The 15,795-nt window shown below is 43.1% G+C and overlaps 2 protein-coding genes across 2 annotated transcripts in view; both read right to left on the reverse strand.

Annotated features, from left to right (window-relative positions):
* The window catches only part of nrn1la (neuritin 1-like a), a 103,416-nt gene extending 88,654 nt beyond the window's left edge, over window positions 1-14,762 (reverse strand). Inside the window, exon 1 of the mRNA XM_006797411.3 lies at window positions 14,564-14,762. Within this exon, the coding sequence (XP_006797474.1) occupies window positions 14,564-14,621 (58 nt within the window). The 5' untranslated portion in view covers window positions 14,622-14,762. The remainder of the gene's footprint in view (window positions 1-14,563) is intronic.
* Window positions 6,421-8,039, reverse strand: LOC148102276 (uncharacterized). The gene is made up of 2 exons (XM_087844478.1): window positions 8,030-8,039; window positions 6,421-7,763 (listed from the first exon to the last, which is right to left on the reverse strand). Exons 1-2 carry the CDS (start codon window positions 8,037-8,039, stop codon window positions 6,421-6,423), a joined length of 1,353 nt encoding a protein of 450 aa, XP_087700604.1.
* Window positions 14,763-15,795: the final 1,033 nt, after the last annotated feature.

Here is a 15,795-nt window from a genome sequence, read left to right on the forward strand (position 1 = left end):
TTTTTTCGGTTGATGAAAGCATCATAGATTTTGTCATCATGTATTACTTTTTATTCAATTTTCATCACAAATTTTTTTTTTTTATCAATCAACAAAATTGAAGGTTGTGTGTGTGTGTGTGTGTGTGTGTGTGTGTGTGTGTGTGTGTGTGTGTGTGTGTGTGTGTGTGTGTGTGTGTGTGTGTGTGTAGATGCACACTACAGGATAAAAAAAGAAGCTCCACTGACCTTGGACACCCATTGTTCTCCTCTTTCTCTCTGTGTGGGTACCTGTGTGACTCGTGTGAGAGCGTTAATTTGTTAACACAGTCACACTTTGGGGATCAGCTTGCCTTTTGGAACAAAAAGTCCTTATAAGACAAATTTTAAGCTCAAGCAGAATCATCAAGGCTGTACAAAATGCCTTTATGTTCAATATTATCTCCTCCAGCTGAAGCCAAGATGAGTCGCACATCAAATCTGATTGGAGGACATAGCTTTTGTTGACAACATGATTGGTATGTTAGTGGTAGGAGTGATAGTTTGTGCACACTATTACATACAGAGTGCATTAAAAGTGGAAACCATTAAAAAAAATAAAAAAGTATTTACTTAAAAAACACAAAAAATGGAAATCGCACTCCCTAATACAATGAGCCCAACAACAAGCCATAGATAAAATGAACTCAAAATTATTAAGTCTCTATAAGACCTATTGGCTGATTACTTACAGAATTTTTCTAAAAACCACCACAAGCATAAGGATTAGAAAAGTGGCATTATAATGGGAAAAACACAATAAAATACAATAAGAAATATGAATAAATATAAATTTCATGAGAAAACTTGATTTTGGAGTTAGCACTCATGGCTCATTATTGCAGTTTGGTACTTGCTTCAGTCTCATGTGGTAAAAGCCACTTAAAAGCTGAAATTTCTATGTGTGGTGGTTATGGGTAAGGTCTCCATGAAACAAATATGAGCTAAAAAAAAGCTCAAACATATGCTATCAGATTAAAAACTCAGTTTTAGCTGCCACATATCAGCACGCATGTGTTGCACACTTGGACAAATGACACTTCCAGGCGTGCATGAGTTCAGAATCGTTCTCTTTACTTGCACATTTGCAACTGCAAATACAAAACACAAGCACTTCAGTTCAGCGTAGCTGCACTCTGCAGGCTATCTGTGCAGTAGAACACACAGGACCCCAAAGCTGCCCGATTCAGTGCCTGCATGAGCACCACCCGTGGGAATCATCATTGATCAGAATATCCTAGCTGGACGGCCAGTGAGCACAGTATGTGTCAGAAATAGTAATAAAGAACTGAATGCATAACGTAACAATGATAAGAACGCATGAAATTATGGAGGGGGGGGGGGCAATATCTATTACAATACTTCCATCTGTGTCCACCCATTACATGAGTCCCACACTCTCCCCTCCAAAAATGAACGTCATCCCAGAATTAGAGATTTCCCAGAATGCACGTCTTCAACAGAAGGTTACAGCAGTAGCTTCACTGGGAGTCAGCCTCTAAAGATACTTTCTGTCCGGTAACCGTCTTTGGCATGACATACATCTCCCCCTTTATGTAATGTACCAGCAACAGACACTACTGGCCAGGCAATGTCTGTAAAGTCTCTCCGCCACTCAGGCGTGCTCTGTATCAGACTGAAGGTGTAGACCTATCACTCTACCATGTAACCTTTTACACAGACACACATTTACTGCTGTATATCTCACATACAAGCCAGTATCTCTCTATGTGTAGCTAGTCTGGTTCTGGTACTCCCTGTTTAACTAATGTGAACTATTGAACTAATATATGCAGTTGTTGCTCTGTCAAATTTGCTCTTTTTAACATTTGCTACTGTGAACATTTTCTGTTTAAACTGTCACCACAGTAAACTCAACATGTGACAATGAACTTAGTTTTTTTTTTTCTTAGCTATGGACATTATTTGTGTCTGTTTATGTCTGACGGCTGACCTAAGGTGTCATACGTGAGTGTCTTGGGTGGATTTCTGCATCGAAAAGGATACTTTCTTGTGGGAACTGGCTGTGAGTTGGGCTCTCCCTCGTCTTCTTCATCAGATGACGACACCTGTTCTTGACTTCTTCCGTTCTCCTCCCCAGACAGCTCACTTCACCCTGCCTCCTCCTCTGCACTTGACTCCAGTCCACCTTTCTCACCCTCGTCTAGGCACTCGCTGCTGACACCACCACTTGACAGTTCTCCATTGGCTTCTTCTGGCTGGAACTCCTCTGCCTCTGCCCTCAGCTGACTTCTGATCTGGGTGGGTGATTCTGCAGATTGTGTGGTGATAATTCCCCAGTCACCCTCATCCTCTGAACTGCTGTCGTGGTCACTCTCCTGCTGCTTTTCTTGGGTCTTTCCTTTTCTTTGTTGTTTGGCATCCTCCTTCCCATTCTTGTTTTTCTCCAGCTTCTCCTCCTGAACGGGGAGAAAGTCACAGGGCAGTAGGAGGTCCCTGTGCAGAACTCTCACTTTCCCTGGTCCTCTCTCTGGCTGTACGGCATAGACAGGGCTATCTTTGTGCTTTCTTTCTAACACAACATGTATTCACTCCTCCCAGTAAGAACCTTAGTTTTCCAGGCCCACCCCGGTCTCTGAAGTTCCATACTAGCACTCGACATCCCGGTTGCAGTTCTACTCCATGAGCCTTCCGATCGTACTGCCTTTTCGCTCTGTTCCTCTCTTTCTGAGCTGTTTCTGATGCCAATCTGTATACCTCTTGCATCCTACTTCTCCACTTACGGACATAATCACTGTAAGAAGTACTCTGGTCACCTGGAACCAGGCCAAACATGATGTCCACTGGTAGGCGGGGGTTTCTGCCATAGAGAAGATAATATGGGGCATATCCTGTTGCTTCAATGCGTGTGCAGTTATACGCATGCATCGCTTTGCTCAAGGAGTTTTTCCAGTCTGCCTTGGCTTCATCTGCCAGGCTCCTCAACATGGAAAGAAGTGTCCGAGAAGTATCTCTCCACCTGACCGTTCCCCGCTGCATGGTAAGGTGTTGTGCGTGACCCCTGGATTCCACAGTACCTTTCCAGGGTGGCAAACAGCTGGTTCTCGAACTCCTTTCCCTGATCATGATGGAACTGGGCAGGGAATCCAAATTTGAGCACAAAATCTCCAAAGATCTTTTCTGCTGCTGTTCTTGCTGACTTGTTGGTGCATGCGTATGCCTGTGCAAACCGGGTGAAATGATCCATCACAACTAGAATGTACTCATATTCTCCTTTACAACTCTCCAGATGCAGGAAGTCTATTGAGACCATCTCAAAAGGGTATGTGGTGACAATGTTGACCAACGGTGCTCTGGTTGGTTTGCCTGGACGTTTCCGTTTCAAGCAACTGCACACCTTGGTCAAATAATGTTCCACATGTCTTTGCATATGTGGCCAATAGAATCGATCACGGACCAAGGCGAGTGTCCGCTCCACTCCGAGATGTCCCATTTCCTCATGGAGCTCCTTGTACACCAGCTGATGCTGATGGAATTTTGTGGGTAACACTAGCTGAGCTTGAGCAGCGGATTTCCTGTACAGGATGTTGTCTTTGTCAAGGTACAGCTTACTCTTTTCCTGGCTTAGAACTGAAGTGTCTTCACCCCTGTCTCTTCCTCTCCAAGGAGGCCATTGTCCTATCATAACATATTCTTGCACCCTGCCAATGACTGGATCATCCTCCTGTGCTTTCTTTAGTGTCTCTTTGGAGATCTGTGTCACTGAGGCCATTACTCAGCACATGCTGTGGTTATGGTAGCCGGACACATCCATGGTTCATGTTCATGGAATTTCAGCTGAAGCGCCGGTGTTGCAGGTGTGATTACCTCTGGTTTAATTTCCTGCGAGCATGTGCGCATGTACTCCTCCATGTCTAGTGGCATCCGTGATAAACCATCGGCATCGCCATTAGCCCTTCCCGGCCGATACTTGATTGAGTTAAAATCGGCTAGCTCAGCAACCCACCAGTGTGTTGTAGCATTTAGCTTCGCTGTAGTCAGGACATAGGTCAACGGATTGTTATCTGTATACACTGTGAAAGAAGGTGCGTAATACAGATACTCCCGAAACCTCTCACAGATTGCCCACGTCATTGCTAGAAACTCTAGTTTTCCAGAGTGGAGGTGGTAGTTAGTTTCTGGAGCTGTTAGAGTTCTCGACCCATACCCAATGACAACCAGTTGGCCCTGCTGTCTCTGGCACAGGACTGCACCAAGCCCTTCTTGAGAGGCATCGCAGTGCAGCACAAATGGTCTTTCAAAGTCATTGTATGCCAGGAGTGGTGGACTCAGCAGGTGTTATATAAGCTGGCATAGCACTGCCTGGTGTTGTTTCGTCCATGTGATTGGCTGGCTTGAGTGGAGTTGGTCTGATTTTTTCCGCTGTCCTTTATGCCTGATTACCGTTGATCTTCTGTCAGTAATCACTTAAATCTTTCCGGTCGATAGCAGCTGGTATAGTGGCTTGGCAGTGCGTGAGAAGTTTGAAATGTAGGGGCGGTAGTATGACAGGAAACCCTTTCCTGTCATACTACGACATTTTCCTTAGGTCTCCCACAGTCTCAGGTTTGCAGTTTTTTAGTGCTTGCACTGGTGCCAATTCAGCAGGGTCCATGCAGTAGCCATCTTTGGATACAATCTTTCCCAGGAATTTCACCTTGTCCTTGAACACTTCACACTTTTTGGGGGTTAGCTTCACCCCGTGCGCTTGATAGCGGCGCAGGACCTCCCTCAGATCACCCAGGTGGTCCTCAAATGATCTGCTGTGGACCAAATTGTCATCCAGATCTGGCTGAGATATTTCATCCCTCAAGCCTGCAAGGCACTCTTCCATACTGCGCTGGAACTCTGCTGGAGCCAAGGACAAACCAAAGGGAATCCTTACCCACTCATATAAGCCCCAAGGTGTGATAAAGGCTGTGAGGGGTCTGCTACTTTCCTCCAGGAAGCCCTGGTGGTACGCCTTGCCCTGGTCCAACACTGAGAACCATGCACTCCCAGTCAGGCTGTTTAACATGTCTTGAACACGAGGGATGGGGTGACGGTCAGGAATGGATTTCCGGTTCAACTCATGGTAATCCACGCAGAGATGCAGACTTCCATCCTTCTTGCGCACGCAGACGATGGGTGATGAGTAGGGGGATCGGGATTTCTGAATCCATCCTCTGTTCAACAGGTCCTCCAAATACTCCTTCACCTCCTTGTGGAGTGGCTTGGGGACTGAGATGTATGTGCGTCTTACTGGGGTTGTGTCATTCAATCTGATCTTTAACTTCAGGGAGGGGATGCATCCCACATCACTCTCATCTTTTGAAAATGCAGCAGACTCTTCACGCAGGACTTTTCTCACCTGCTCCTGCTGATCTGGGGTCAGGTGATCAACTGACACAGGTGGGTCCCATAAATCTTGGCTGCAACTGCACACCACTTCATACTCCCCTTTGTGCTGTTCTGGGGCGCTGACGGTACTCCCTGTGTTTTCACTAGCACACATCAAATTGCCCATGTTTTCAGCACTTACTGGTCTTACGTCTACTGGGTAAATAGCCTTCACTTGCTGTAGTCGTCCCAACACTACATGAGGGAGGAGGGTAAGCTGGAATCACTATCTTTTGTCTCCCAAATTTCACCACACCCTCCTCATCATTTTTGTAGCAGCGCTGCACAATGTTAATTAGCACTTCCACTTTCTTACAATTAATCGAGAAGGCTTCCTTTGCCACAGCAGGTGTAACGTCTGGATGCTGCTCCATTCCATCCTTTACAAAATGCTCAATCATATTATAGCCAATGGCTCTGCTACTCCTGGCTCTTTTGAGACAAGCACGGGGACAACTAACTCTGGCTGTGGATCTCTAGTTGATCCCAGCCTAAATTTTAGCTCAACCCAACCTGCGAAGGGTATGTGTGTTTGGTTCGCTGCTTTGCCCACCAGAGCCTCATCCTCACCTAGGAGTTCACTTCTCAGTTGGATATGTGGAAAGCAGGACTTCCTCCAGTTCTCATTAATGATAGTCACCTGTGAACCTGTATCCCACAATGCTTGTGTTTCAACCCCTTCAAAGAAACAATCCATCATACACTTCTTCCCGATCAGGGCTCTCAGCTTAGCCCAACAGCGGAGTGAGAGATGACTGGCATACGTGGCACCCACAGTCTCTTTAGCCTTGCCACTCTGCTCTAATTCTGCCTCCAGCTGTCTTATTCGATTCCAAAGCAGTTCATGCAACTTGTCGTCTGCTTCAGCATGGATGGGAATTAATGATTCGGGAGGGGCAATGGTCTGGATTGCCGCTTGAGTGCCCTCCGATCTTTTTGCTGCCCCCCTTCGCTCTCTACAGCCTCCGGAGAGGTGTCCTGGCTGGCCACACTTGAAGCAGTGTTCACACCTACCATTGGTTCCCTACTCCTGGCATGCCTTACATCCCCTCCTCCCATTGGTTCTTAGTGGGTGAGTGGGGCCTTGAGGGGTGGTGATGCTCCTCCTTAATTCAGCCATCTCCTCTCTATGCAGCTCTGACTCTCGGGAAGCAGCTACAACAGGTGTTCTGCGGCTCTTGGGTTTCACCACTTCAGCTGATTGCTCTTGAGTCCCCAACCTAGTTTCGGCTACACCCAGACCCAATTTACTGGCTGGCCTTTCCATCTGGAGTTTATTTACTTTTACAGATTTGCTGCCTGTAGTTTTCTTTTGCTTCAATTGCCTTTCTGATTCAACACTAGCTGCTTCATTCATCTTATCAATGAGGGTCTCATCTGTCACCTGAGGGTCATCCAGATAGGGCTTGAGCTGAAACTTGATAGGGTCACTCAGTAGCCCAGTACTAACCGACCTCAAGAATTTCTTCTGGATGAGCTCAGGGCTGTATTGTTCATCGGACCCTGTGTTTTCCAATGCGAGCAGCAGCCTCTCTTTTAACTCAATCGCTCTGAAGAGGAAGTTTTGAGGAGACTCACGGCTGTCTTGTGTGATGTTCACTAGTCTGTGATACAAATCTTTTGTGCTGTCTTCTTTAAAATGCCCCTTTAATATGGCCTTCAATTGGAGGAGGGGGAGGTCACGTTTTATCTCAAGCATGTCTCTAAGACTCAAACCTGGGCTGACAGACTTCACTACAGCCTCTATAACCTCCGTTTCACTGTGTCCTTTGTTCAGACCTCTGTTAATCTGATGCGTCAGGTTGGTGTATGAGAGTCTGTCCTTTTGGCCCTTCTCTCCAATTTGACCACAGATCTTGAATTCCCTCCTTACCGTCACTTCCGAAAGGCGGTTGGCTGCGACAGGAAACACATTTTGTGGGGTGGTTGGCTGACTTGGTGGTGTTCTCTCCACCCTTTCACTCAGCCTCCTAATTTCTTCCTGCAGTGCTTCGCTGTTTCTCTGGAGCTGTGCGTATCTCTCTGCTAAATCAACTTTTTCCCTTGTTTCCTGAGTTCCCTGTGGCGAGCTTGTTGTATTTCCTCCACTTTCTGTCTTTCTGGTGCTCCCCATCGATGGGTCGACACTTTCTAACATTTTCTTTAGATAGTAGAGTGCAACATCCTGCTCTTCATCATTAATAACCTTGTCCATAGATTCTGTAATTAATTTTATTAACGCTTGTCTTGTTGTGACATTTCCACTAGGAATTTTAGCTTCAGCACACACCCCTTTGAGTTGGTCGAGTTGTAGGTTCCAGAGTGTTTGGGACACAGTCTCTGCCAGCTCCTCGAGGTCCATCGTGGTTGCTGTAGAAATGCCTCTTCCTTATTTTCATCAGGCTGGACACGACGTTAATAATCCCAGCGGTGCCTCCAATATTTGTTGCACACTTGGACAAATGACACTTCCAGGCGTGCATGAGTTCAGAATCTTTCTCTTTACTTGCTCATTTGCAACTGCAAATACAAAACTTCAGTTCAGCGTAGCTGCACTCTGCAGGCTATCTGTGCAGTAGAGCACACAGGACCCCTTTACACATAACTACTGAACGTGTGTTAACAAAGTACTCATTTACTCAGTATTTTCCTACCAATGTTCATATTACAGTATTCTGCACACTCGCATGCTCCTCCAACTAGTATTGTTGCGCATGGACACTACCCTCTCGATCCCCTTATTAATCATTTGCGATGTGACGTCCTGTTTAACACCAGTTCAGGTACATCATGTAAATCGAAAACTCCGACATTAGCGTTGTGTTCCATTAATGACAGTACCTTACTCTAATACATTTCTCATACGTCAACATCATTCTGTTTATCAACACATTACTTGTGCTCACCTGCAAATACAAAACACAAGCACTTCAGTTCAGCGTAGCTGCACTCTGCAGGCTATCTGTGCAGTAGGACCCCAAAGCTGCCCGATTCAGTGCCTGAATGAGCACCACCTATGGGAATCATCATTGATCAGAATATCCTAGCTGGATTGCCAGTGAGCACAGTATGTGTCAGAAATAGTAATAAAGAACTGAATGCATAACGTAACAATGATAAGAACGCATGAAATTATGGAGGGGGGGGCAATATCTATTACAATACTTCCATCTGTGTCCACCCATTACATGAGTCCCACACGTGACCACAGTCAGAGCAAGGGATGAATTTCAATTGAGTGATTACAATAAGGAATAGTTACTCCTCTGTAGTTTGGATGTGTGTGTGAGGGAGTGTGCTTGAGCACGATGCAATACAGCTCTTACAAACCGTATGTATGTGTGTGACCATGAATATTCATGCTCAGGCATATTTGGGGATAAGGAGAAAGGAGTCATGCTTGGCTGGTACTTCATTACTTGGATTTGTTAGAGAAACTCACACAAATGCACAAAGCTTGTTTAAATGGTCTTAATCCAATTCTTGTAGGGAGTACACACAAACTTTCACTTTTTGGCTACACAAACACACTCACACCTACACCAACAATCCACCTGGTGAAGATCACAAAGGACACAAATGCTTGCGTGCTTGTGTTTGCGTGTCTTTTTGTGTTCCGCGTGTTTGCTATAGACTTTGGACAGATTAAGTGCTTGTGAATTATTTAGTTGCGTTACTTGTGATTTACAGTATGGTGGCAGTGGCGGAGGGGAGGAAGGGTGGGTGTATGGACCAAACCTGCGTCAGTGTCATAATAATCGGCTTTGGAGGTGCGTGAATGTTTGCATGGCCCAGTGAGAGAGCCTAACCCAGGCGGCAGATTCGCCTCACCTGGCCGGATTAATTTTTAAGCTTGTTTTCCTTTTCTTGCTGTTTCTCTCTCTCTGATTGGTCATTTTCTTTTTTGGTTACATAACATAAACTTACTTCTTAGTTAGAGCTTTTGTGTGTTCAAGCTCCAATTTGGGATGACGTAAATAGGAACTGGTAAATGAACTGGTTCCGAGTCACAGCCATTCATACAAGCACTTTTGTCCATGCTTACTAACATTTTCACACATTCACATTGCGACTAGTAGCGTAGTGCCGAACAAGACTGTCTGAGTTCTTTGTGTTCACACACTTATTCAGTTCCCATTTAATAAATCAACATTAGTTTTGTAGCAACAACTTTCCGGTGTTCTTCTATAAGGATGTAAGGATATATATATACACAACACACACTGATAAAGTGATTCTGCCTGTTCAGTGCTGTGAAGATTTTGGGTTACAGCTCTTTCCAGAGGTGCTTAAACAACATGAGTGAGTTACTAAAGTCATTTGTCACAAGAAACCTGGCAAAGGAAAAAGTGAATAGAAACATCTTTTGAGAAAAATAACAGTTATAACATTTTTTAAATTGTGGTTTGAAGGTTAAAACTTGATATTAGGGTTAAAGTTAGTATTGTGTTTTAGTTAAAATAGTTAAACTTGTGGGTAACAATCAAGGAAATGTCCATGAATGTCCTCATAAAGACAGCCAAACAAGCATGCCCAGGTGAGCTGGTAGCAGTCAGTGAAGGTTAGAAACAAATGACATCAGATTTAACACTGCATTTACTCATCAGTAGTCAATGTGGGAAGTGAGAGGTGGATGGAATGAATGGTTTTGGATGTAGAGTAAGACCAAAAAATGGACTGACATACATATTTCTCAAATTATAAGAAAGAAGATACAAGAGGACATAAGCTAGCCACACATCCCTGAATATGTCCATTCCAGAGGCCTCAATGTAAGTAAATGAAAGCAATCGTTTCTGTGATGTTTCTTTGCTTTTGATCTTATGAGACCAAATCAAACAGTGGGGTACATGATGTATATTTTAAAACTTCTGAAAAAAGAATTCTAGAAATGAAGTGGCTTTGCTTTGATTTGAAAAATGTGACGCAGGATTCTTGGGATCAGATTTATCAATATTAGTGAATCCCTAATGCGAAAGGACAGAGAGAGGATGGAGGAATGGTTGGGGTGGGGGGAGGGTGATTAAAGGAGCAGGAAGGGTAGACACGAGAGATAGAGCAAGCCTGAAATTTAAAAAAAAAAAAGAAGAGATTGGGGGGACAGCATAGAGATCAAAATGACTGCGGAGACATGCAAGGCGGAAACGGAGAAGTGAGGTTTGCTAGAAGTAAGGAGTGAATGAAGAGAAGGATGAAGGAAATGGGGCTATGAAGGAAGGAAGGACGAATGGCAGGCACCGGCAATTTTTCAAGAGACTTTTAAATGTATTTTAATGAGGAATATTCCACTTCATGTGTCAGTACTGCAGTGACAAAAAACAGAAAATGCTCGAGTCGACCCACCAAGAGGGAACTTGGAGAGTGAGGGAGCGAGTTAAGAAGTGTTTCCAGAGGAGAACAATTAAAAGCCAAATATAATCTCCCTCTTGCCTATGGACAGCTTTTAATGTGAATATTGGAGCGCTGATGACGCAGAGAGGAGCTCTGCACCCAGGGGAAACCTCTCCCCCTCTCTGGTCCTGACTTTTGAAGCTTTCTGAGTGCAGACAAACAGAAGACACTGTGTGCATTCTAACAATGCTGTTTATCGTATTAAAGCTGACTCCTTCTACTTGTTTTGAGATGAGGTTTTACCTGTTCACGCTCTTACCAAAACTTCTCGTTGGCACTTTTGATCACAACAGTAAATTGTAGTTGTGCTAAAGACACGCTAACTGGTGCATTAAATAAACTGTAAGAAAAATTAGGGAACAGGTTTTGTGTGTGTTCTGAAATAAAAGGAAAGGTAAGCCTTTTTTCAGACATGAAGCTGAGTAAATGTACACCTGTATTTCATTGCAACACGTCTTGAAGGACCAGGATACTTACGAAGAAGAATACTTGACCCTGTAAAGCCAGAACTATTAAATATTTGCTAGAAAATTAATTTCTTTTTAAACTGGAGTGCTTATTGACAATTTTTGAAAGAAGAAATAAAATATTATGGTTTTAATTTGTATAATTTTTGCTACATCTGACATTTTTGTGCAATTTTTGTGGTGTATGCACTGTATATGAAAGATGTAAATAGTCACTGTGAAGTCCAGTTTAGCATTTCACATGTGTCCTGCAAGGTCACTGGCCATTCTGTAGCAACCTGTCTATCATAAGTTGGGGCCCACTCTAACTAATAATACCACTTTATCCTCCTTTTTTATTCTTTTGGTGACTATAATTTACAATATGAAAATCATATTATAGTAAATAAAACATGAAACTTGTAACTGACTCATCAGGAATGTGTTTGTTGACGTCATAGAACAAAATGAGCTGTCATTTCCTGATAAACTGTACAGACTTCTTTTTGCTCCCAGAGAGGTTGCCCCCTGCTGGGCATTAAACAGAATGCATTGTCTACAGACATCTTCAATATACAGTCTATGAAAGTCTATTTGCATTAGGTTGCATTAGTTGATTTGTACATGTCACAGTAGCATGAGCATGAACATTGCGTTCATGCTCATGCTACTGTGACTCAGTGTTTCCTAGCAGAAAAACTGAAGTGTAATGAAATGATCGTTGTTATACGTCCATATCTTTAAAAACGTGGCTTCATACTCACATTTTTTCTTCTCTTATGTATTACAGTGATCTAAATCAGGTATTACATCACTGCACTTTTTTCTGACTGGCATTATAGCATCTTATTATGCACCTTGTTATGAGCCAGTACCCTGGTTAGGCTGTCTCTACAGTTGTAAAGATGTTTTGCTGTTTCCTGTAGCTACAAAGCAACTAAATATCTTGTTGCCTACATATGGCTGAATGTTATTAAGAAAAACAGTAATTTTTGCCTCTTGTCGAGCTGTTTGGGCACACTTGTTGTAATATTATGGAGCTGCTGTGCACTTTATTCGTCATTAAAGCAGATGGGACGGGACTAAACACTGTTTTTCCATTTCTTAGTGAGATTATGATTTGAGTGAGGATACTCTAAACTGAAAACACATGGACACAAGCAGTGACTAAGGCTTAAAAAAAATAATTCAGCACACATTTTGGCATGTGATTGCAGTAGTTAATGCAGATAATAAAAGCTTTTGTACAATTTCAGGTATTTGTTTCAGAAACTTCTGTTCTATTTTGTATCCACAGCTTTCAGATATTTCAGTTATCATCACATAGCTTCTAGATACATTTCAGAATCTCTTGATCCAGACATAGAAAAGTGCCAGTGCTTGAAGTACACTGCAATCCAGTGTCGCTGCCAGTCAAAGCCTTTTTGTGTCTACATTTGGCTATCAAAGCTTGCCTTATTTCTTGTGAAAAATATTAGTATAAATGTTGTGAAACTCTCCCGGCAGAGGCCTCCTGGAGACACTGAGAAGACTTTCTACACCGGTGGATGACACAGCACCGTGGGCTGTGTAAAGGTGCACAACAAACTAAAAATACCATGCAGGTTAAATAAAACCCAGTAGATTGTTAGGTTGCTAGAATATGTGTGATGTTCATGCAAAAACATATTTCAAAAATAATTTGCAACATAATTGGTTGCATGTGTAAGACAGTGTGAGTCAAAGGTGCCGGGCCTGGAAGCTCTGCTCATAGATAATGCAATTGCAAGTTCTATATAAAAAAAAGTCCTACCATATAAATATATAATGAGCTGATTCTGTCCCCTTGTAGTAACATGAATGAGCTGTGACAAACACTGAGTGACTGTGGAGGCAGTTTGACAGACAGCAGCAGCAGCAGCAACATAGAAGTAATTCCTGGTCAGGTAAGCTAGTATGCAGGGCTGAATGGAGTCTCCAGAGACTCCACTGAGCAGAGTAAGGGGACAGATGGGATTCATTTATCATTTATCCCCATCGGTGGGACTTTTTTTTTGTCCTTTTTACCCCCACTGTGTTACGCTCCCACGGGAACCTCGTCCCATCCGCCTCCTGGTCTTTATTTTTCTCTGACATCAGCAGCAGCGTGAGATGATCAAGGCTGATAAAGATGATGACGATGATCATAAGTTTGCAAAAAGAGAAGGTGTGTGCACATCGAGAGCTATATTTAGATCAACAGTGTCTGAATTATAGCTCCTAAAAACGTTTTATTATTGGACTGAAAAGAGGAAGCGGTCTGACTCAGTTCTGTGGTCCACACAACAAAACGCATATACAGAACGTGTATTCAGAATAGGAGAATGAAATTTTGTTCTCACAAAAAAAAATCTAACTATTAATTATTTTTCTGAAAGAGGAAAAAGAGAAGCAGCATTTATATTTAGTACAAGGCAAACATTTATAAAAGAGCTTTAAAAAAATCGCTGATAAAGCTGACCATTAAATCCATTAAAACATTTTAGAGCTTTAATTCAAAGACATCACTTTTGCCCCCCTTTAAAGGGATAATCCACCTATTTTCCCAATCAGGGTTCGAGGAGTACTACACAGCTGTTTGAAAACAACTGTAATATGTCTTTTTACAAACTGTGGATTGTAATTTATTAAATATACATGACAAGTAATGCTGAATAAAAGATATCATATGTTGCATCAAGGACAATTCTGTTTTACCAATCTTTGCAATTTCCTTAACCAAATTCTAGTATAGCCGCTTTGAATTAATATTTTCCAAATTAATGTACTTAAAAGTCTTTGCACATGTCTCACTTTACAACATGGGAACTATTGTTTATCTTAAATATCTACCGTTGCATTACTTTACAAGTAACCCGATTGAGCTAAGGGAACTAAATGGGTGGAAAGAAATGGAAAGATGCACCCAGACCTCACTCACTGCACGATGTGAGTTTGCGTAACGAACCCTTATCCAGCTGTGGGAAAAATACTCTCACTAAGCAGCACTAATCCAAGCTTTCGGCTGCGAGCTCTCTCTGAGCAGATCGCTCCCGCAGCTGCAGCACATGCTCTGCTGGATGCTCGAGATGAGTGAGGTAAGGCTACGGGACCCCCTCATTTAAGATCAGACGCGAAGCATACAGAGAACTCTCACAGCTTAACATCTACATACATCCACATCACCTAAGATCATTAATCTAAAGCTCTAAAAAGTCAGGACGTGCGCCGTCCTGTTACGCACAGAGTCTTGAATCCCCAAATTACTCAAAATTCTCCCAAATGCAATGCTCAAGTTTTTACACTGTTCGCGCACACAAGTTGCGACATAGTCACTTAAATTTCAGTACTCACTCAGAAGCAGAGCAACAGGCAAGAAGAGCAAGCACGCAGAGTTCATCAGAGATGTCATGCTGACCCCACAGTTCGTCCTCCGACCTCACAAGTTTCAAGTTTGCACCGAAAATTCCAAAGTTTTCCTTTTTTATCTTTTAGGTTTTCAAAGAAAAGAAGAGTCCCGATGTCGCTCCCCCGCTGCCGGTCAAAGTGTTCTCCTCCCGTCCTCGTTGCAGCTCTGTACTCCAGCGAGCATCCACGGCGCGCTCATCCGCTGCGCTGAAGGGGAGGGCGCGTCCGTGTAAAAGAGGGGGAGGAGGAGGAAGGTCTACAGCAGAGTCCCCGATGAGGTGCAAGGATGCGCTGAATTATCAGCGCAAGGCGTTTAAAATGACCAAGGAACCGACTACCAACTTCTTTCTATACACTTTACTTCAGTGGTTTCCAACATAGGGGGCTGGAGCTCTCTAGGAGGCCAGGAGACAAATGTGAAGGGCCAAGATTAGTGAAGGAGGGAAAGAAAGTTTAAATTCCTGGTTTGGTGTGTTTCTTTAGACAGATTATCTGCTTAAAAGTTCTTTAAATTGAAAGAAAAAAGAAGTGTCACTGCAATATTAAAGCCAGTGATCATTAATCTGAAAAACGTCCCAGCAATCGATGTGATATATTATTATTGTTATTATTAGACAGTTGTAGGTTGGTTCCCAGCCAAAGGGGGGTTGTATCCTCAGAAGCTGAGGAACTGTGAGATGATTAATGATTTCTAACTCTTTACTTTGTAAAGTAATGCACAATTTTGTCTTCATGAGGCTCGTGATTTAACAGAACAATCTAGTAAGGAAAGGATGTTTGTTCTAGTGCAGAGGTGGGCAAATCCAGGCCTCGAGGGCCGGTGTCCTGCAGGTTTTAGATCTCACCCTGGGTCAACACACCTGAATCAAATGATTAGTTCATCACCAGGACTCTGGAGAACTACTGAATCAGCTGTGTTGGATCAAGGACACATCTAAAACCTGCAGGACACCATCCCTCGAGGCCTGGAGTTGCCCACCTCTGTTCTAGTGGTACAGCAAAAACTCATGGAAAACGGTCACATGTTTTTGTACAGGTTTATGAGCCAAAACCCATGAAGTCTTTTATCCCAGTTTATTTTTTTTTCCTACTAAACTTTCACATTAAAGTGACAAAAAACTGAAACATCCTCATTTAAAATCCCCCAACAGTAATTTAATGGTTGCTGCTGACTTTTG

Source organism: Neolamprologus brichardi, chromosome 7 (genome assembly GCF_056152115.1).
Source record: "Neolamprologus brichardi isolate AB-2024 chromosome 7, ASM5615211v1, whole genome shotgun sequence".
Classification (NCBI taxonomy): domain Eukaryota; kingdom Metazoa; phylum Chordata; class Actinopteri; order Cichliformes; family Cichlidae; genus Neolamprologus; species Neolamprologus brichardi.